Raw genomic sequence first — 23,333 nt, 5'->3', positions numbered from 1 at the left:
GAGAAATGAGGTTCGAGAGAATAATGCCAAAGAAGATGAATTAGTAAAAAAAATGGTACTAAGAAAAAGCACCAGAGGCTTCCACCCATAGGAAGGAAAGAAGCAAATTTCTTAAAGCAAACTTCTGCACCATCATCTCCCTACCAGTGCTATTTTTCTAGAAAAAGAGGTGCCAGAACTCACCATGAACGCATCTCTCGGTCTCTTATAATGGCAATTGGGCCTACCTGAGAGCTGCTGGAACTGAGCTCTGGCGAGTTTCGACCGAAAAATAGCCCTGCATAACCCCATTCCAAGGGAGGTGGTAGTTCTTGCAGCACTCCAGGATTTTTCAGAAGGGGGGAACTGAGACCCAAGAGTGCCTGCTCCCAAGAATGTAACTCCATTCATGTAACTCTGGATAAATTAATTTAAACTCTTAGGAAAGTTACAATTCCTTTAAGGCATAATGATGAGTCGGTTTTCCTAATTGCAATAGCTGGTGTTTTTGATAGTTTTGAAAAGTACAATACTCACAATTTATGAAGGTTTTTAAGGCCAACAAAGATTTCAGGTGTTAAACAGCCAATTCTGTTATTAGAAAGATCCCTAAATAAAAAAAGGGGAGGGGATAGCATTAACGAAGGAAAGTGCAAAATCATGAATAGTCTCATTAGCATTTTATCCTCACACAACCTTTAGACAGCTAATACAATTTTAAAAAGGATAACTGTTTTCTAAAATATAAGATTTATCCAAAATATATAGTAAACACAGAACTAATACTTTCCAGACAAGTACTTCAATAAAATATGTTATTGTATTTAATCTGACTTCTTCATAAATTAGTCATATGCATAGAGATCTCAAAAACGGATGAAGAAGAAACTCCAGCCCCCCACAATGCCAATTTTTAAAGTGATGTTAAAGAGATCATAATCCACACACAAAAGGAATGGGTACTACCAGACCCACAGCTGGGGGCAGCCAGGAGGTTTGATGGATGCAGGGGGGGGGGGTGTCTTAAACAAGGGAACTAAAAGTGTGTCTGAACTAGAGCATCCATCAATCATCACCTAATGCCTTATGTCTTGTACCACCAGCATTCTAGGCTCTCAGGAGACCAGACAGAACAGGCCTTAGAGAAAGGCAACACCATATAGCTCATACAGCCGCTGCAGGCAAGCCACTCATGTCCAAATAGCCTGGCAGGAAAGCATCTACTTCTTGTTTCAATTCACTGCCCTGGCTCACTGGTTCAAGGGTTACTGCCCTGGATTGTGATACCTGCCTGTCTTTGCCCTACTGTATTGCTGCCTTGGAATTCTTATGCCAGGCTGTTATTCTGCACTTGGTCCTGGTTCTTTGATCCTTGTCTGACAGATCTTGTGCCTAATCTGTAAACACAAATGTTGCCCTACTCTTCCTTAACCCACTCACAGCTCAACTTCATCGGCACCCATTTCAGAACTAGGAGAGATGGTTCAACTTATCTAAAAAATATTTTAATACTAGTTTGGTCAACTGATAGAAGCAATAGGATCTCGGGATTTAGACTAAATTTAACCCAGAGCTGGTTTATAAATAATCTACTTATTTATCAACACTTACAGTCCACCCTTCCTCCCCAAAACTCAAATCAGTCACTTTATATATGGCTCTGATGAACATTTGGCTAATTTGGGCATCAAAGTAGAAAGGTGCACCACTGAATACTTGCAGGATATGCATCCCTCTTCTCAAGATATTCAGTGTAGCTATTAACTGAGACCAATCTAACCCAGTTTAAGGGAACTTTCTGTGTTCCTATGAGTCAGAGCCAGTCCAGGAAGAGGAAGGTTTGAGCACAATGACAATCTCGATTTAGGGGGTAATAGCTGTGCGTGTCAACACAAGAACTAATCACAAATGTGGTCCACCCATCTGAACCTGATGAGACTGAAGTATATGCAAGATGAGCTGACCTGAAAATGAACCTATTTGGAAATTGATATTGCAGAGTTTGTGCAAAAATCTGCTGAATAGTATAAAACACCTGTGGGATTTGGGGCCTCTCTCTCTCTCTCACACACACACACACACAAAATTGTGAATTATTCCACAAAAAAGTAAAAGTGCTTGCAAAATCTCTAAATCAAACACTAAAATCTAAATAAAGTTTGATACCAATACTAAAATCTGAACGTGTTTCGTTTTCAATTTTTAAAGAAATGAAAGGGTATTTAGCAACCGAACCAAATCCCAAAATATTTAACTGAATGGGCATATTAGTTAAACCAAGATCTACAAGTTTATGCTACTCTTTGTGAATTGGTTTGCCAAAGTGATGGCAAAACCTCTGCCATCAGTGCTATCTCCACACCCAATATGTTGCATAGGTTTTTAACAGTTTTTCTTAACAAGACATCAACAAAAAGAAACAGTTTGTACTAGCCTGCTTTTGGATGCCTTTCTACTGTTCCTTATTATTTCAGACCAAATTTACCTCATGTCACACAAATCTGGTGTTCATTTTTTTTGCTGTAAATATTTATACCAGAAATGTTGACTCATGAAATTGATCTTGTAAAACAACCAGACACATGGCCTATGCTCAGATTTATTTTTCCTCGTAGACATCATTTTATGTTAATCCACAAGATCTCTTTCTCTGCCATTGCAGATACTAAATTATCACAGTACAGTCAGTCAGCGAGAAGGATTCCAAATGAAATTGTTAATTTTATGTAGATTTGGCAGCCTGTGGTTTTCCAACTGACTCACAAAGCCTCATGTCACTTGCAAGACGTCTGTGTTACATTAACTTCAGCTGCTTACTATATCCTCTGTGGGAAGTATATGAATGAATGGGAAACAGACTAAAGCACAGTCTTAAAGAAGTTAGCAGCCTTCAAGCACCAATTGCAACAAGAAAGCCATTCATTTATCTTGTAATGTAATCTTCTGTATCCTAATCAGGCAACAGAAATAATCTTTTCTTTTCTGGAGAAACTCATAATTATTTAGAAATAAATTATAATTGGGCTATTCACTGACTTTAAGATATTCCATTGAAAGTAATGTCTGAAACTGGTAAACAACCAGAAACACATTGTATGAAAGCCCAGAATAGTGATTATTTTTTATTTCTGTCTCTAGAGCGCCTGCTGCAGCATCTTTTCTCCAGTTATTTACAAACCCAGGAGCTTCTGCTCTGTGACCTTTGCCTTCACAGTTCTTTTGCTTGTGGCTGAGCAATATTGAATCACAGCTTATACAGCTTCCCCATTCTCCCCACAAGAGGTCAGGGTTGTGTTATTAGAGTACAATCATCTCCATAGCAATAAGACTCAATTGTCATCATAGCGTTTTCGCAGATTTACTATGACTCAAAGTGCATTCAGATTCACAGAGCAGATCTATCTGGAAATGTGCATAATTCCTGCACATATATTGCTGTCCATACACTGACTTTCCAATTTTCAGAATCACAAAGTAGATCTGTTTGGAAATGCATTTAATTTTTAACTAATATATTGCTGTATTGCCTCCATTTTTGAAGTACAAAACCTGTGCAATATTTTTGTGTTGCTGTCAAAGCCCAACTGTATTCAGGAAAGGCAATGACTATTATACTTATCCTCCTAGTGGTGCAGCAATAAAATGGCTAGCACATTTGCAAAGCTAAGCAGGGTCTCTTATGGTTTCAAATTGGATGGGAGACCATGTACTAAGATTCCTGCATTGCAGGTGGTTGGACTAGATGACCCTCAGAGTCCCTTCCAACTCTGCAATTCTATGATTGTGTGATTCTATGGCTCCATAGTTGTATATGCAGTTCAGTGTGTAAACTAAGACGGATAGGCAGTACTACTAGGGTGGTCAAATATATAGGACAGGACTCCTGAACCTTTAATATTTTATTTATTAAAATGTTTAAGGCTTGCCCTTTTACTTTTTCTTCTTCCTATCATCATCATCAACAACAACAACAATTATTTATACCCTACCCATCTGACTGGGTTACCCCAACCACTCTGGGCAGCTTCCAACAAAATATAAAGGGACAAAATAAAAGCTACCCAAAACAGTCATCTAATTGTCTAACTCTCTGACATCTGTCAGGAAGCAGTTCCACAGGGCAGACGCAACTACCCTATGCAATATGCCCAGAAGTTCTGATGGATTTGTAATGTGTATCAAACTAACTTAAAAATGTATACACAGTAACTTAAAAATACATATTTAAATTGCACTCTAAAGGATGGGAAGAAGGATTTTTTTAATCAGGGGCAATCAAATTACCAAATATAGCATACTTTACAAGAAATCAGTGATTATATCATTTCTAGTAAAAAGGAAGCTAAAGAACTATATAAAGCATATAAACATCACATAGTTGGTAATTAATATGTTGATTATCAAGTATTATGTTGATTATCAAGTACTATCAACTACCGATGTATATATTTTTACACTTAACTGAGCCCTCCTTGGAGCTTAAATGTTAATTTTAAATCATCGTAAAGTTCAGAAGAGTTATCATAGAAACAAATTTATATTTGTCCATGTAGATAAAGCACAAATCATGCGTAGAAAGAAAAATCTCAAAAAGAATAAAACAGCCCTATATGTAGTTCATATGTCCTACATGTTATAATTGCTTGGTGACATATTCCAAATTCCCCAAGGACAGAAATGTCAATACGAGTACAATTTCTAAGGTAATTCAGATGGAATTAATACTTACAGACGCTTTAGTTCCGAAAGTCCATAGAAGGCCCCAGGCTCAATAGTACTAATCAAGTTATTCTTCAGATCTCTGGAGATACACAATAGCAAAAGCAATTAATTATCAGTTTACATACAGCTTTTAGTCTCAAACACAAGCAGAAAAAGAAGATGGGTGAAGGCTGAGAATTCTTTAGGATTTATTGAAGGTAATTATAAGGAGGGAGGACATTAGAATAAAACAATATAGTTGGGGGTATTATTTTGAGGGGGGCTGAACATAAATTGAGGGGAAGGGGAGATAAGAGGGGGGGGGGAACTTTACTTTTGTTTATTTCCACCACCCAAGTTAAAAGTCCCAATTAAAATGTACAGCTTTACCAGCTGTAGGGAAAATGCATTATTAAGATATTCCATGAAAGGCAGTGAAATAATGACAGAAAGTCTACATATTGATTTGCTTCCTGATCACGCACAACTTAATGATGTCTATGTGCACTTGCATGCTCAGGAAGTAGTACACTGGGCTGCAAGTGAGCATATGTATCACTAAGAGGATGTACAAATCTCAGGAGACTCACAAAGGCACACACTTGGATAGAGTTGAAGAACTAAATAGGTTTTCCACCTTTGATTTCCAGAAACAGATGCAGAAATGTTTCATTGGCCTGAATGACCTTGCATACTACCAACATTGAACTTTGTGTTTGAATCAATGGTATCTGCCATTGCAGGTTGCTTCTCCTCTCTCTCTCTCTCTCTCTCTCTCTCTCTCTCTCTCTCTCTCTCTCTCTGCTTCTGTAAAAGACAGATTTCAAGATGACTAGGCCAACTAAGGCATTAAGGAAAACTGCATGGTACACCCCACTCTAACATAGCATCAGTACAGGCTTCAGCTGGCTGGGCTGCACATTTGAATGCTCATACTGTACATAATAGTGTGTGTGTGTGTGTGAGAGAGAGAGAGAGAGAGAGAGAGAGAGAGAGAGAGCACATGTAGCAGGAAAGCTAGACATAACTTTACTCCCTGACATGCACACATGCATGTAACATTCAAATATATGCTCTCCCACAGTCCTTCTTACATATTTTATTCTGCTTTTAATATTCTGTTGGGAGCATGGCTGGGAATACCTAGCCAGATGGGGTATGTATGTATGTATAAATAAATAAATTTAAAATAAAATAAAATAATTATATTAGTTCACATAGGCAGCAGTGGCTGGAGTGGTGGTGCTGCAGAACTGCCCTCTTAACACTAGCATTGCTGCAGTAAAGTGCTGAGGATGCAATGCTGGACTGGGTCTCTCTGTGTATCTGTACCCAACCTGCTCTGGCCTGCCCTGCCCCATCCCAGTGCCATCAAGGTAAACTACAGTGATGCCAGAGCCAGGAGGGCAGCTCTGCCCCACCACACCAGTTACTACTGCACATGCACATTTTTACTTCACCGTGCCAGTGTAGTCTTTTGAGTAGCTCCCAGTTATAGGAAAAGCAGATCCAGCTTGTGAAAGGTAACTTCCCAATTACAAAAGCCACTATTATGGTCTTAAGTACCTAGGACAGGTGAGATAACACAGGTGCACATCATAATGTGATTTTACAACTACAGTGGTACCTCGGGTTAAGTACTTAATTCGTTCTGGAGGTCCATTCTTAACCTGAAACTGTTCTTAACCTAAAGCACCACTTTAGCTAATGGGGCCTCCCGCTGCCGCCTTGCCGCTGGAGCACGATTTCTGTTCTCATCCTGAAGCCAAGTTCTTAACCTGAAGCACTATTTCTGGGTTAGCGGAGTCTGTAACCTGAAGCGTATGTAACCTGAAGCATATGTAACCTGAGGTACCACTGTAGTGAGAAAGAAGCTATTTTGTCAAGGGCCAACTTTCACCTAGAGGTCAGAGTAAAACAAATCCTGTTTTTGGACAAGGCCTGAAGAGAAAAACCAATTTGTCTCGACTCAATCCACAAGCGACTGTGTTGAACCTCTTACTGTAATCTAATTCAGTCATTGCAGTCTTAATTTGAATTTCTTTTGTTCCAGAATGGTGACTCTAGAGCAGGCTTCCTCAAACTCGGCCCTCCAGATGTTTTGAGACTACAATTCCCATCATTCCTGACCACCGGTCCTGCTAGTTAGGGATCATGGGAGTTGTAGGCCAAAAAACATCTGGAGGGCCAAAAAACATCTGGAGGAAGCCTGCTCTAGAGTCTCTCCAAAGGCTGAAATGTCTCCTCACTGTCAGATTGTGCCCATTTAATCTTATGGGAGAGGCTCCAGCATCCCTGTCGAAACTGTTCCCACCCACCTCTTCGGGGCTCCCCTCCTGCCAGCATGGTGTAGTGGTTAAGAGCAGTGGACTCGTAATCTGGTGAACTGGGTTCGCGTCCCCGCTCCTCCACATGCAGCTGCTGGGTGACCTTGGGCCAGTCACACTTCTCTGAAGTCTCTCAGCCTCACTCACCTCACAGAGTGTTTGTTGTGGGGGAGGAAGAGAAAGGAGAATGTTAGCCGCTTTGACCCTCCTTAGGGTAGTGATAAAGCGGGATATCGAACTCTTCTTCTTCCTGCCATGCACAGGAGGCTTGGGAGGTAATATGCATGCCTGGGCCACACAACTGAGCGAAGGAGAGCGCTTTCGCAACTGAGCGAAAGAGGGCAAAAGCAAGCTGGCCGTGTGACTGAGAAAGTGAGCGCAGCACAAGGGAAAGGAGGAGGAGCCTCATGTGTGCCTCCTTTCATTTCGTTCTCATCCCCAAGAAGGCCTCAGCTCCCAAATAGGGGGCACGAGGGGACGGTTGCCGTGCAAGGCGCTCACTCAGCCGCCCAGTTTAGAGAAGCGCACACACACAAACCCAACCTCACAACACCACCAGCGAGCAACTATTGTGTCACCCAGGATGCAGGAGCGCTGTGTGTACATGGGGCGAGTGGATTCTAGGGAAACAAGAAGCCGCTGGCAAAGCCACACAGCTCCCGCACTCGCTGGGTGCCCCTGAGAGGCTGGCGCTATGGCGCAATGCACCACTAAGCCCTATGGGAAAGTCGGCTCTGCTAATGGCACACAATGCTCATACTTAGTATGGTTGACAACTCGCTTCATGTGACTGTGCAAGATTAAGTTTCTTGTTCTACTAGAATTAGATGGACTTTGCACAAAACATCTTTGACAACGCAGAGGACAAATAATGCACTTGTATTGTGACTTTGTTTTTCCATGGGATGAACTTCCCCACCCCAAATACTCATGCCTTGCTCACCATTAATTCCTTCTTTCTTTAAGCTTATATCACACTTCGGTGCCTGCCATTTGCCAGAGAATTGTATCACATCTGTAATTAACAGAAAGGTCCATCTCCTTCTCTTCAGCTGGTAACCAAGAAAGTCATGCATGTACAAGTTATTAGTTACACATTCTTCTAATGACCAGCCACGGAGGAAAAAGTCAAAGGATGAGGCGCCAAAAGTTGCTGGTCTCTCAGCTGTGCCAATGGGATCTCTCAGCTGTGCCAATGGGCCCTACATCTCTCCTGTCCTCTGCTGCAACACTGTAGCTTCAGATGGACTCATGTCATCTATAAGATGTCACACATATGTCGAACTCATGTGGTTCACTAGATAGACTCCCTGATCTTGAATGGTGAAGGAGAAGTTAGAAGGTTTCATCCCCACCATTGCGAATGCAGAATGAAAGAAAATGTCACATGTTTACTTAAACAATCTGCTGCCTTTCCTTGCACCCTAATCTCAAGCAGCATTGTGAAAATGTGCAGTGTGAAAAAGCACACATAAAAAAAAAATTAGTACCAAGCAAATTTGAAATGGGTCCAGTTTTGACTGCAATTTCCAACCCAATTATGAAATGGACAGTGGTATAATTGTGCATTTCTGCAATAAATAGAGAGGGAGTTTTAAAAATGCACTAGTGTATATATGTGTGTGCGTGTGTGTGTGTGTGTGTGTGTGTGTGTGTATACAGTGGTACTTCTGGTATACAGTGGTACTTCTGGTTACATACTTAATTCATTCCAGAGGTCCGTTCTTAACCTGAAACTGTTCTTAACCTGAAGCACCACTTTAGGTAATGGGGCCTCCCTCTGTTGCCCCACGGCCGCCGCGCGATTTCTGTTCTCATCCTGAAGCAAAGCTCTTAATCCGAGGTATTATTTCTGGGTTAGCGGAGTCTGTAACCTGAAACATATGTAACCCGAGGTACCACTGTATAGATATATAGTGTGTATATAAAATAAACACTGAATTCATGTTTAACATTAACCTTTTAGACACGCAATATCATGCAGTATAAATTAGGAAGATTTACTAGCAGAACTTTTCCATTATGCTCCTTTACACTTTGGACTGTCTTCACGCTCTTACCATAGCTTTACCTCATGTAATCTTCCAAAACAAAAAACAAAAAACAACAACCTGAAAATGTTCCTGACAAGTTATATATGCAACATTTCAGTAACTCTGGCGTTTGAGACAGCTTCCCTTCTTTTCCAGCCTCTCTGAGGGGAAAACAGTGTAAAGCTTCTGAGAGAAAAGAACTGGGAGGCTGAAAATTCAGATGAGAAATGAGAACTTAGTGGCATTACACATGCTTGCAGCCTCAGCAGTTGCACACACAATCATAGAATAGCACAGGTTTCACCATAGATCCATGGTGTGCTAACAGGGTAAGTGCAATCGCATTTGAATGAGAAGCCAGACATATACAATTCAGTGTTGGTATGTTGCTATTCCTCTCTTGGCAATACTTTTAAATCAGGTCTGAAGTCCCTAACAAAAGAGAGTTTCTCATACTGTCACTAGTCACATTAGTTGTTGGAATCTAACTACAAGCTGCCAAGCCATTATGGCCAATCGTCTGAGTTGATGGGAAACGTAGCTCAACACCAGGTTGGCTGCCCCTGATTTATATCAAATGATATGATTAGTTGATCCCTTAAAATACTTGCATTCAGGGTTCTAATAACATTTTACTGTACACCAACAATGGTTTGTTTGCTTAAAAATAATTTGGTGAAGTTATTATACCCAACTGCCCAGTCTTCTTCCATTCATCTAGGCTGCTTTGGGGGTTGTTTTGCTTAATCAACATTTGCCCTATGCCCAGCATGGATCTGTTTTCTAAATAAAGACACACACCACCATTTAATTTTATAAAATGATACCAGTAATCCCCAACAGGTGATGGCAGGAACAGAGCTGTAGTTTTTGAACAAAGTTGAAAAAATGCTGTGGCCGTTTAATAACCCCTTTAAAACAGAGGGCAGACAACACAAGTGTTCTTTGTTTACTTAGCAGTAATCCTTGTAATTAAAATACTTGCCTACAAAAGCAAAGATTTAAAATGAGCACCAAGAAAAATCTCAGTAATTTATCCAGAATTTCCTACAACCTAGGTCAGCATGACAGCTCCCAGGCTTCACTGCAGCAACACAAATGGAAGTTTGTGCCATGGCAACGTATGGAGTACCTTATATATCCAAAATATATATAAACCCTTCATTGCATGAGAGAATCAGCTCATGAAGACAATTATTTATTTTTATACCATTCATTAAGAACATTTATATCTTGTTTGGCCGCCAACAATTTAAAAGGGGCAGGGGAATCCATTTCCAAAATACAAACCAAAACATAACTGGTTGGATCCAGATTTAGTTGTGCATATCCCATTTATTTCAAAAGGGCTTAAGGCAGTCATAATCATAATAGAAAGAGTACCGTTAGATGATGTCATCAGGAAGGGACAGCTTTGTTTAGAGTTAATTGAAATAAGGCTATTAAACAAGTCTCAGCTTAAAGGTTCCTGTGCGTCTCCTTCCCAACTTCCGCAGATGAAACAACCTGGCTTATCAGGTTGTTCAAAACCTAGGTTCATGGTTTGTTTCCTCAAAACAAACCATTAGTGGGGGGGGGGTTCTTGGCTTACTGCTCATGGCTGGTTTGGGGAAAACAAACCACAAGTCCAGGATCAAATGACATAACAAGTCAGACTCTGGCTTTTTTGTTTAACTGAAGTTTAGGAGTCGGGGTGGAATATCCTGGGAACTTCTGAGCAGCACCTTGCTGATTGTTCACATAAAACAAAAAGTTGGTTTTAAACTATGTTTAAATGTGTTGTGCAAACTGGGCCAAAAAATGGCCCATAGGCCCATAGGACGCACCTAGTGTGTGTGTTTTTTTTGGGGGGGATAAAGGATTTTTTTCCCCTTTATTTCCCCCCCAAAACCAGGTCGGGGAATCCAAACCAGGTCAGGGAACAGCGGTATGGCAGCGCTCCACCTCCCCGCTGTCCCCCGAACTTGTGGGGCTGGTGCTGGGGAGAAGCGCACTTCTCCCCAGCGCCAGCCTCCAAACCAGGTTGAGGAACAGCGGTATGGCGGCGCTGCGCCTCCCCGCTGTCCCCCGAGCTTGTGGGGCTGCCCAATGTCTGCCCGAAGCGCGGGGCGCTCTACTTCAGCGCTCCCCGCGCTCCGTGCAGCAGGCTGCTATTCGCAGCCTAGGGAGCCCTGCGGGAACTCCCGCAGGGCTCCCCAGGCTGCGGATGTCTGCCCGGCGCGTCCGGCACTCTGCTTCAGGATGCCCGTGCGCCGGGCAGCAGGCTGCTATCTGCAGCCTAGGGAGACCTGTGGTGCGCACCGACGCCTCTCGCTCTCCAAGCTTCAGCGAAAGCCTGTATTCGCCCCATAGGACGCACACAGATTTCCCCTTCATTTTTGGAGGGGGAAAAGTGCATCCTATAGGGCGAAAAATACAGTAATTCCAAAGTCTGGGTGTAGCACAGTGGGTGAGGGGGAAAGGAAGAGAAAGTGGGGAGCTACACAGGCGCAGAATTAATATTTTAATAACATGAAGAATAAGATATCTGAACAAATAAGGAATGAAATGTGACAATCCCATTGCACTCGAAGTATCACTCTTCTGCAGGGAATCAGCAGAAAATTATGATAATGTAAACATTGTAGCAGAATAAGAAGTACACAGTACGGGCAACACTAAACAACTGCAAAATGTCAACACTCCAAGATGTATTGAAGAGAAAAACATAACAAAATATCACATATCTATTCACCTACAACTATTCTCCTGTTAAAAAAGGAAGGGAGGAAACAAGCTTTCTCCATAGAGACTTAGCACAGAGAAGGATAAAAAAATCCTCAGTTTCTGCTAAATACATACCTTAGCTGATGCTGGGACTAGTCACTGCTGCTTCTATCAAACACAATCTCTGGCCTCAGCAGAACACAGAGCCTGCAGATCTAAATGCCCAGGCCATATTGTATTAAGAGTAAGGTACCCTGAACCCAAACCTTTTTGGAACTTTAAAGGACAAAAACAGCATTTCAAAATGGATTTTGAAATGGACAGAAAGCCAATGCAGCCATTGTTAACAAGAAAGCCTGCCCCATCAGCTACTTGGTCTCAGCATTTTGACCCAGCTGCAGATAATGCATGCTTTTTGAAGGCAATCCCACATATAGCACATGTTAATTGTCCAAATGAGAAGTAACTAATGGCCCCAATGGTTCACCATTGCTATATCTGATGACTCAAAGAAAGGGTGCAGTTGTTGAACCAGCCATATGTAAAAGCACTTCAGGTAACATCCTGTCTCAAAGCTGAGCGCGTGAGTTCTACCAAAGTATGAGTTCAATTCTACAACAGGACTGCCTCCACATCTAAAACATGTTTTGCTCCCATTCTCTGAATTACAGTATTATAGACCATGCACACTTCTGTCTTATCTGGATTAAGTTTCAATTTATTCACCCTGTCCATTATGGATTTCAAAGCTGACTGAGGACTTCAACATCTTCCTTGGAATGTGGTGGCAAGAAGATATACAGTCAAGTGTCATCAACATGCTAATGACACCATACCCTTGAACACTGGACAACCTCTCCCAGGTGTTTCATGTAGATATTAAACAGCATGGGGGACCAACGAGAACCCTGTGGGACATAATACGCTAAACAGCCAAAGTTCCAAACTGAAGTCCCTCAGAAGCATCTTCTGGAACCAATTCTCCACATAGAACCTGGACAACCATAAAATAGTGCCCCAAGTCCCATCCTAATTAGGTGATCCATAAATGTGGTCAATAGTATGGAAAGGTCCAGCAGAACCCACAGGAGTTCATACCTCCATCTTTTAACATAAGGCTATTAGAACTGAAACTTTCTACAATTCATGTGACTACAGATAAGTTTACAACCGCAAGTCTGATCATACCAAAGCACCTTTAACTGTCTGAGTTTGTTGCTCTATGACTGTGATACAAATTGTGCAGCTGCCAAACATTCTACCATAACATCCAACAGAAGTAGGTGTCAGTCATTATGAGAGAAGCAGCACAAGCAGGTTTGTTCAGAAGTAAGTCTCACTGAGTTCAACAGGGCTCACTTCCTGAAAGCATACTGAGGACTGCATCCAAAGTCATGGTTCCATTGTCATTCTCTGTGTTAATTCTATTCACACTTGCCTTTCCTCCTCTGCTGCAACTACTAAAAATGAAAAAAAAAAAACACAGAACAAGAGCTTTAAGAACTGCCTAAGACCCAGATAGAAGGATGATTCTTAGACCTCCTGGTAGGGATACACAGCATGAACAAATTACAAAGCCTATACATAACATCCCTATTGCTTTCTAACAAGGCAATTGGAGCAGTCTTCAGATGGAGTAACAATTTGAAGTACCAGAAATGTCCAAGCTTTGCACATACAGACATCCACACTCGTATTTATGCTGCCAGAAAACTCTTACATTTTCTTGCGTAATGCAAAATTATCCATGCTTGTTGAACTCCAGAGAAGAATAGTGTAGCCTGTTTGTGGATACTGTGATCTCTATCTTATCCTTTCAAGAATCTGTGCTTCAACCTTAACCAGCATTCAGTTTTATTTTCTTTTGGCAGTCCCTTGTTATTCACCCGATGTAAACATAAATTCTAGCCTAGTTCTCAGAACTTTCAAATTGCTGTAACTGTGTAACCGGCTGTAGCTTTGTCCAGAATAGCATGTTCAGCCAACCTTTGTGGAAAACCTCCAGCCACTCGGGAAAAGAACTTTTGCCTTCTGACTCTATTAATCCTCCAAGTTATCAGAAAGACCATATGCCCTCATATGATCCTGTCTGGGTTTTTGAGAACTTCAGGCGAGGCCCTTCTTTTGGTCCCACCACCCTCACCGGAATGCTTGGTAGGGATATGGCAGAGGGCCTTCTCAGTGGCTGCAACGAGACTTTGAAACTCCCTCTCCAAAGAAGCTTGACTGGCTCCCTCCTTGCTGTCCTTCTGCCAGCAGAAGGCCTTCTTGTTTCAACAGGCTTCGGGGAACTGACTGCTTTTAATGAAAGGGCTAGTGCTGTGCCTTTTTTTATTGTAATTACTGTTATGGTTTTTGTGTGTGTAGTTTTTTTTGACGAAAAAAATATTAACAGTTTCAGCATAACAAATTATCCAAACAAATCATCTTCCTTGCCCCCCCCATTTTTTCCCTCCCACCTCCCCAACAAACCCTCCCTCCCCCTATGACTTCCCTCAGCTACCCTCTCTGATTTCTCATCCAATATTAACTTCTGCATATTCTAAAACTGTATACATCCTTATATTATCTATCTTCTATGTTATCCCTCAATAAATTTGTGTATGTTTATTCAAAACCTCCCATGGAATTCATTTTGTTGTTGTTTTTAAATAATTTGTGAAAGGTTCCCATTCTTCTTTGAAGTCACGGTTGTCCTTGTCTCATAGTTTGCATGTCAATTTCACCAGTTCTGCATAGTTCATTAATTTCTCTTGCCACTGTTCTTTTGTCAGGGTTTCCTCAGTCTTCCATCCTTGTACAATCAAGACTCTTGTTATGGTTTTAATAATAGGTTTTATATACGTATATAGTTTTAGTTCCATCGGCGTTTAATTGTTGTTGTTTTTCTATGTTCTTAACAGTTCTTATTTTCATCTGTAAGCCGCCTTGAGGCCCATGGGGGAGAAAGGCGGGGCACAAACAAAGAAGTGCTCAGGATGGAAGTCTTTTCATTGAGGGAATAATTTGTTGTTGTTGTTATTTAGTCGTTTAGTCGTGTCCGACTCTTCGTGACCCCATGGACCAGAGAACGCCAGGCACTTCTGTCTTCCACTGCCTCCCGCAGTTTGGTCAAACTCATGCTTTTAGCTTCGAGAACACTATCCAACCATCTCGTCCTCTGTCGTCCCCTTCTCCTTGTGCCCTCCATCTTTCCCAACACCAGGGTCTTTTCCAGGGAGTCTTCTCTTCTCATGAGGTGGCCAAAGTATTGGAGCCTCAGCTTCAGGATCTGTCCTTCCAGTGCACACTCAGGGCTGATTTCCTTAAGAATGGATACGTTTGATCTTCTTGCAGTCCATGGGACTCTCAAGAGTCCCTCCAGCAGAGGGAACAATACCCTGTCACTAAAAGAGATTTCCAGTTAGTCTTCACTGCCCCTCCTGGTAGGTACTCAGCAGGAGAAAAGTCTGCTCACCCTCCTGCTCCTCCCTATACATCAAGGAAGCAACAGAATGTCCAAATGTGGAAACACCTCTATACTGAGTTCCCTGGAAGGAACCTTTAGCTTTGATTCTGATTTATTTACTCAGGAACTGACTACATAAGAAGCATCCAAAGCCAAAGGGCCAAGTGAAAGCCATAACAGAGCCCACTCATGCTTCTAGTGCATGTCATCTGTTTAACCTTTTGTACTACACAGACCTCTGCAGTACGCCAGCTGGAATAAAACTATGCATGCATCAAGACTTGGCTATTGGAAGAGCTCGACTCTCTTTTTTAACATCATGTTTAGCTGCGCCAGCAATGCTTGCCAAATATGGACATGAACTGTTATACATATTTTCTTAGTATCACAAAATATTCAAGGAAACAAATCTTAGCGAATTTCGCAACGAGTTGATTTATTGCTATGAAAGGTAATTTAAAAAGCACTATGTGCTTATAGGGTGTGGGGAGAAGGATGATGTTAAGCTATTATGACCAGGAACAGAAAACCTTTAACAGAAAACAGAAAAAGAGTTACTCGGATCCAAAATGCATCTGGAAAAATTGTCCATTGTGCCTCATCAAGGCCAAAGTAGGACATCTGGCTTCTTGATTTTTCAAATTATTTTTAATCTCACAGGACATTTGACCGAACACTGTTCCCAGAAAATCGCAGATTATATACTGCCCACAGCCTTGGCACTGGATGGATGAACACATTCTGATGATGACCATTGTACAGTAATGCGACAGGCATTTAACTCAACAAGCTTTCTCTATCTAAATTCCTTTGCAGAGAGAGAAAGATGCCAAGAGTTATGACAGATCATTTCTGGTTTTATGTTCTATTTCATCATAACATCCTATGCTTTTAGTATATTTATTCTTTTTTAAAAGAACACGTGTGCACTTGCACAGATACATACAGGTGGGCAGACATTTCATAGTAAATCTTAAAACTGTTTTGGAATAATCTGAATGTCCCTTAAAAGCTTTTATGTGCGGTTAAATAAGGAAACTAAAGCAATTTATCCACATATTTTACATGTTCCATCCCGAAAAACAACTGCTGAGCTTGGCAATAAAAATTAGTAATGTTTGGTACTAATTACACCAAGCAGCAGCAAAGAGAGGCTGGGCCACACACAGAGCACTGGCTGTGGCCAAGCAGAGAGAGAGAGAAGCTGAACCATTTTACAGAGCCATTTCATATAATATAACACATTCTTTTTAAAAATAAAAATCCCAAAATAACTAACACTTATGGTTTAGTATCATTTTGGCAGAGATTTCTAAGCCGAGTACCAATGATGTATCATTTGTGGTGTGGGTGTACACATCTGGCTGCATGACCTGAAAATAAATCAAAACCAAACTACTGTTATAATCCAGCTATAGGAAGCTACATTAAGTCAAGCCATGCTATAACAATTACACTGTTTATATCAAGGTTGCAAAGCCACTGCCAGAACCGTTATTGGAATGTTAGATCTCTATTGCAGTTTTATTATTGTTACTGGAAAGATAACAGTACCACTATTTTAATTAAATATATTGTTGCACGCCATCCCAATCTCTAAACAGTGCAAGATTTTAGGGTTCCCAGTCACCTAGAATTCGTGTTTCCTTTTGGAAATGAGGCATAGCAGAGACCGTGGTGTCTCTATGATTTATGGTTTATGATATATGGTATATATAACCTGAGCTTACGATAGTGGGGTTCACAGCATTAACTCTCCAAGAAGGTCTTGCTTCTTCCATAGGCACAACCCAGGATAGGATTCAAGCAGAAATCCAGCATTGTGCTCTGTCTCTCTAGTTCACATTGCAACAACTCTAACTCTAATCTCGCTAAGCCCTGGCTTTATCTGTTGAGGGAAGGAAGGGTCCGGTCCATTTGCCTTCTCAGACAAAGTCCCTTGATCTTTTGTTCTTCACTCAGGCTATCATTTCACCAGGAACCTCAGCTTGGCTTAATTAGCTTTTGATACTTGCCGATTCCAGGCAATTAGATGTGTCTAGTACACATGAGTCTTGCAGCCAGAGTTCTAACACATGGAACCTTGATTAAATTCTAGCACTTCTGGAATTTAGAAGTGTCTAGCATCCACAAACTCATAACACTAGATAGTGGTGGTGCTGGAGCAAAGAAGAAGAAACAACTTTGTTGTAACCAATTATTCTTGGATTTTAAAAAGTGTTCCAGAAACTCCTTATGATCTTAAGGCAGAGAGAAAATTCTGGGTTGCACTAATATGTGGATTTTAAAGAAAGCGGAGGAATCTGACCTCTTGGTGATTCAGATAAACTTCGCTGGCACTTCACAATACCTTGTGCGAACCTGATTTAAGGCAAACAAGTTACTTTGACTCTTCTCTAAAGTTGATCTCAAGAGTCTAAATTCATTGTTTCTCTTGGGGATGATACAGCGCAGGCAGCTCTGAAAATAACTTGCTGCAACAAAATCTACTACTGTTGCCAGAGATCTCAATAATTGATGCTATGCTATCCTCAGAGATTTCGTTCTTTCTTGGTAGGCTGTTTTCATTTCAGCTGATGCTCAGAACTGGGGGAAATAAAACTGTTTAGAAACAAAGGTCTAAATCAGATTGGAGTTAAAAGGGGAAATGAAATGCTGGAAACTATCTTAAGCAACCTGAAACACCTCCTTTTTTCCCTTTTCCTTTTTTGCTTTGGTAGTTAGGATGTCCTGGCTGGGACCCACAAACCTCAACCTATTTGATTTTGGGCTACTTGGACAAAATTCCTCAGGAGGGTGGATAGTGAAGGTGGAAAACCCACTGTGTTGAATAACAATAGAATAGACAGAGTTCAACTTGGTTCATCATCTTGACTTGAGCATAAAGTGTTACAACGAATGGCTATCTGATTGTCTCTGAAAATTTCCAAACTAGGAAATTCCATGGCCTACTTAAGAGATGTTTCTTTCACTGCTGGCCTGCTTTTGCAGTTAAATCCCAATGCATATAGTCAAAGCATTTTTTAAAAATGCCATCATATGCATATTCCCAAATCTCAAATACTGCTGTTTAACGGGTTACATTTCTGAAGTCTGTTTCCCATTTGTACAGCATGTAGTGCTCATAAGTCCACCCTCACCCCTCCTCTTTGGCTGATAAGTGGTGGGAAAGGGCAGCTCTCGAACAATGACCTTCCATATCTGGCTTCCACTCCATGCACACTAACCCCATTCTCCCCCAGTTTCACTACACTGTTACAGCTCATTAAATTCCATTGAAGGATGAGAACTCTGATGTGCCACTAGATGCACACAGTTTGTGTTTACCAGCTGAAACACTGTATGCAGTGTTGCTTACAACACAATCCTCTAACGCAGAAGCTTTCGTGCTGGCTACCTCCGACAATTTATCTATTCATATCATGCTGGAACAGTGGCTGCTTTAAAACCATTGCTGCCTGTGCTAATGGGGGGGGGGGGGAGAGAGGAATATTAAAAACCATCACAGTGAAATCTTTGCTGCCATGAAGGGGTCATTGATCCAAGAGACAAACAACCTAGTGTTGATGATTTAACAAAACATTTTTCACAGAGATTACATGCTCATCCATCAACTTACAATATTTTTCCCATTACCAAAATAAATGACCGCTACCCCCCTCTGCTCCACAGTCCGCCAATTATAAGAATTAGCAGCTATATTGAATCGAATGCAGAAACTCTTACATTTTTATTCCAAGCAAAGGCTTTTGTAAGTGCAGAGACAGAGGGCAGGGGCAGGGGTGGCGATTCACAGTTAAAAGCCAGGCACAATGTTCATATTACTGACTGGGAGGAAAAAAGAACATAGAAGCTTTGGAAGTTCCCGGCACTGACTCTGTGAAAGAACCCAGTATACAGAGTGACCAGCGCTACTCTGGGGCTTGAACCTGAATGATGTCCTGCCCAGCTGGCTTTCCAAGACAAGGAGGAAGTTTATAACTTCTTCTCCGGGGTTCAAAGCCAAGTGAGGTAACTCTTTCTGGCTACAGCATGCATGACATCCTTGACTGACCTGACACAAGACAGACCACTATTCTACATTACAGCTATTTTGCCATTGCTGCTTCTAAACAACATCTCTGACCATTAGCTACTATGGTGACAAATCAGGTCTACTTTGCCAGCTGTTTACTTACGCAAAGACCCCGTCCTTCCTCAAAAAGGAATGTGCCCTGCTAAATACTTAACAAAACAACAACACCCTGGATCGACTAAGATTAAGATTTCTAAATACAAGTGTGATGAACAGTACAAAAACAACACATATTTCACTACTTGGCAAAAAAAGAAAAAAGAAAAAGAACTGGAAAAACCCCACATTCACATTGGTCAGCGCAAGGTGGGGCAGGTTTTGATCTACTGTACATGCAGGGCAGCAAGGGTCACACATCCCTAAAGGTGACTACTATTCACATGAGACAGAGGTGAGCTACTTTGGTTAGGAAGGAAATCTTTCACATTAATGCTCCAACTACATTCAGCAAAGTGCATAAAGCTGTAATGTTCTGTCATCTGAATGACAAGGTTCATCAATAACACTTGGCAGCTAGGGAAGGGGAATCCTGATAAATTCAGACATCAGCTCCTGGAAGACTACTGAACATCTGTAACATGCAGATTTTTACTGAGCATTTATGTGCTGAAGCTACTTTGTTTGGAAGATCAGAACAGTGATAAATGAAATTATTTCATTATACCTACAATTTATTCTTGGTTTCACATTCCTTATCATTAAGTTATGAGTTCAGGACAATCATTTGCCATAAATTATATTGCAAGTTGATAAATATTTTTCTGCTAATAGCTTAGCTAGATTGTCATTCTGTTGATGTGATTTACAAACGCTGGAGTACAAGAAGTTTCTCTTTCATTTCTACTTTAATAACTTATTTTTATATCTGCCACAATGCTGCATATTTCGCTGTATTAAAACACAGAATTCTGTCTGTTCATCAACAAACAAATATGAGAAATGAATTTAAGTGGCATGAAGGAAATTAAACATTGTCATCTTTTCAGTGGATTATTTGTTGGTTATATTTCATATTTTTATTACCAGGCTTTTGTGATAGTACTCACCAATATGGAGTACCTACCTTTTTGCTGCCTATGGCAGCCATTTTGGCACTTTTATCAAGATTGAACATCATTTTTTTTTACCAAAATAAAAACAAAACACAGTCTATTGCTGTACTGCGGGTGATGCCTTACAGAATTTCATAATCAGTTATGCACAGGTCTCCACTTTCAAAGATCCTTCAGTCTAAAATAGGCACTAGGGTAAAATAAATAAATAAAGAGGAGGAGGAGAGAGGGAGAATGTCACAAAACTGTAGAGTTGGAAAGAACATCATGGGTCATCTAGTCCAATTCCCTGCAATGCGGAGTCAGGCTTTGGTCTTTGAAATTTCAGTGGTGCCTTCTGCAAGGCCAAAATTGGGTCTCCCCCTGCACACACACTTCTTACCTTCTATTCTGTTCAATTCACTATGCCATAGTTGCAGCACCCTGTGGCGCCCCCTAGGCTTTGCGCCCACTGCATCAGAACTAGTCACGCTGCCCCAAATTCACCTCTGGCAGGAATCTCAGCTAAAGCATCAATGTCAGATAGTCATCCAACCTATGCTTAAAAATCTCCAAGGAAGGAGAGTCCACCACCTTCTGAGGGAGTCCATTCCATGGTCAAACAGCTTATACCATCAGAAAGTCCTTCCTGATGTTTAGTCAGAATGCCCTTTCTTGATAACTTGAATCCATTTGTTCGGATCCTAGCCTCCAGAGCAGGAGAAAACAAGCTTGTTCCATCTTCCACGTGACAGCCCTTTAGATGATGGCTGTCATATCTCCTCTAAGCCTCCTCTTTTCCATACTAAACACACCCAACTCCCTCAGCCTGATAAAGCTTGGTGTCCCTTGATCACCTTGGTTGGATCCTTTTCACATGTAATACTGGAAAGCCAGGTGTCCTTCATCTTACGTATATTTGTGCAGCTGGTTATTCCCGCCTAACTGTAAAACCTTACATATGCCCCACCACTACCACCACCATTGAAATCAGAAGGCCAGCGAGGGAGGAACCTTGCCAAAACAACAGTTAGATGTAGTTAGCTAAGTTGTGAATTATCATAACATGGATTCAGATGTTGGAGATAAGCAGTGTCCAGTGCACAGCGGAATGATGAGAAGTATGAGCCAACATGCTCTATACTACTTTATTTACAGTTCAAAGCTGGTATGTTACAGAAAAACATTTTCCCTCTGCCGGAGCAGAGAAAGCGTCATCTCTCCTCTAAAGCACGGAGAGAATCACAAACTGAAACTGCAAAGAACAGAGAAAAACAGGAAACCAGTGTACGTCATATCCAGTCTCCCATTCCCGTGGGAAAACCTCCAACAGTACAGACTCTGTGGAATGTAAACAACCTGTCTCGTGACAAGCACTTCGCTGCACAGAGAAGAAAGCAGAAACCAACATCCTCCCCCTTTCTGTGAACATCTCTGGGCAGCGTGTTCGTACAATATCAGTACAAACCCAACTTCTGCACATAGGTACAGTGTTGATCCCTTGATACAATCTTGGACAATACATCAGCAGGAATTTCATTACCTGGCATATAGGACACCGTTACGAGTCCCTTCTGAATACGTTCCCTAGCATGTTGCAACTTCAATTGCAAGTGCTTTGTGCTTTGCTTACAACCTTCAGAATTCAGCAAAGCCAAACATGCTTTGTTGTCCTGGTAAACCTGGATTGGACATTTGACAGGAATTTTCATGTCTTTGCACAATTGTAACAACCATTCACAATCTTTAAGTGAATAAGACAGTGCATTCAGTTCAGCTTCACAAGTACTTAAGCTAACTGTTGTTTGCTTCTTGCATGACCAATCAAATAGACCCTGATTGTACTTATAGCAAACTCCAGACGTACTTTTCCTGTCTGTAGTGTCACTTCCAAAACTTGCATCTGCAAATATCTCAAGACCACCAGACTTCTGATTGTTAAATCTCAGTCTGTAATGCATAGTGCCTTTCAAATACCGCGCTATGCGTTTCAGAGCTTTCCAATCCTTAACAGTAGGATTGTTGACTTGTCTGCTTAGCAAATTACAGCTAACAGCAATGTCTGGTCTTGAACATCTGGCAATGAAGTTTAGCTTGCCTAGCACACTTCTGTACAGTGTAGTGTCAGAAAATGCTTCTTCAGTGTCATCTACCTGATAACCTGTTGTCATCGGTGTGTCTACAGGGTTAGCATCCATCAGGTTTAGTTTGCTTAACACATCAGCAATTTTCCGTGACTGGTGTACTAGAATGTTACCATCTTGATCTCTCTCTATGTCCAGAGATAGGTAGTTGTTTACCTCACCAAGATCTTTCATGTCAAAGTGCTCTTTGAGTTGAGCTAGGGCGTTATTGTACATTGTGACATCTTTCCAAAAGAATAAAAGATCATCAACATAAAACAAACAATACAGTTTCTTTTGCCCCTCCTCTTTGACAAATACACATGGATCAGATTTCCCTTGCTTAAAACCTAGAGAAAACAATACTTCACTGAGTTTTGTGTGCCAACACCGTGCACTTTGTTTGAGACCATAAAGGGACTTTTTCAGAGCACAAACAAATCCCTGTTTTACCTGTACGCCATCAGGTGGAAGCATATAAAGTGATTCATTTAGAGATCCGTACAGAAAAGCTGTATTCACATCATGGTGACTAACGTGTAGATTTTCCTCTGCAGCTAGCTTGAGCATAAGCCTAATGCTCTCATACCTCACTGTAGGTGGGTAGGTCTCGTGATAGTCTTCACCTGGTACCTGAGCAAAACCTCTGGCTACCAACCTGGCTTTGTGTCTGACTATCTTGCCATTTTGATCAGTCTTCGCTTTGAAGACCCATTTGCTTCCAAGCAATTTCATTCCTGGAACTACTGGAACAAGGTCCCATGTTTTGTTCCTTTCCAAGGAATCAAGCTCAGCCTTCATGGCATTTAACCATGGCTCAGCTTCCTTTGAATCCAAATCCTGGATTTCTTGGAAACTTGAAGGTTCAAAAACCTTCTTGGAGCTTTTAACAGCTGTCACTGCTATGTTA

General features: G+C 41.3%; 1 protein-coding gene across 1 annotated transcript in view; it reads right to left on the bottom strand.

Moving 5' to 3' along the window:
- Positions 1-23,333, bottom strand: part of ADGRA1 (adhesion G protein-coupled receptor A1) — a 302,973-nt gene that overhangs the window by 204,863 nt on the left and 74,777 nt on the right. The window contains exons 3-4 of the mRNA XM_081912622.1: positions 4,709-4,780; positions 517-588 (exon numbers count right to left, since the gene is read on the bottom strand). Of these exons, the coding sequence (XP_081768748.1) occupies positions 517-588; positions 4,709-4,780 (144 nt within the window). The remainder of the gene's footprint in view (positions 1-516; positions 589-4,708; positions 4,781-23,333) is intronic.

The sequence above is a fragment of the Podarcis melisellensis genome, assembly GCF_964234715.1.
Source record: "Podarcis melisellensis genome assembly, chromosome: 5".
NCBI classification, from domain to species: Eukaryota; Metazoa; Chordata; class Lepidosauria; order Squamata; family Lacertidae; genus Podarcis; species Podarcis melisellensis.
The sequence above is the reverse complement of the archived record's forward strand: the minus strand, read 5'-3'. Positions and strand labels throughout refer to the sequence as shown.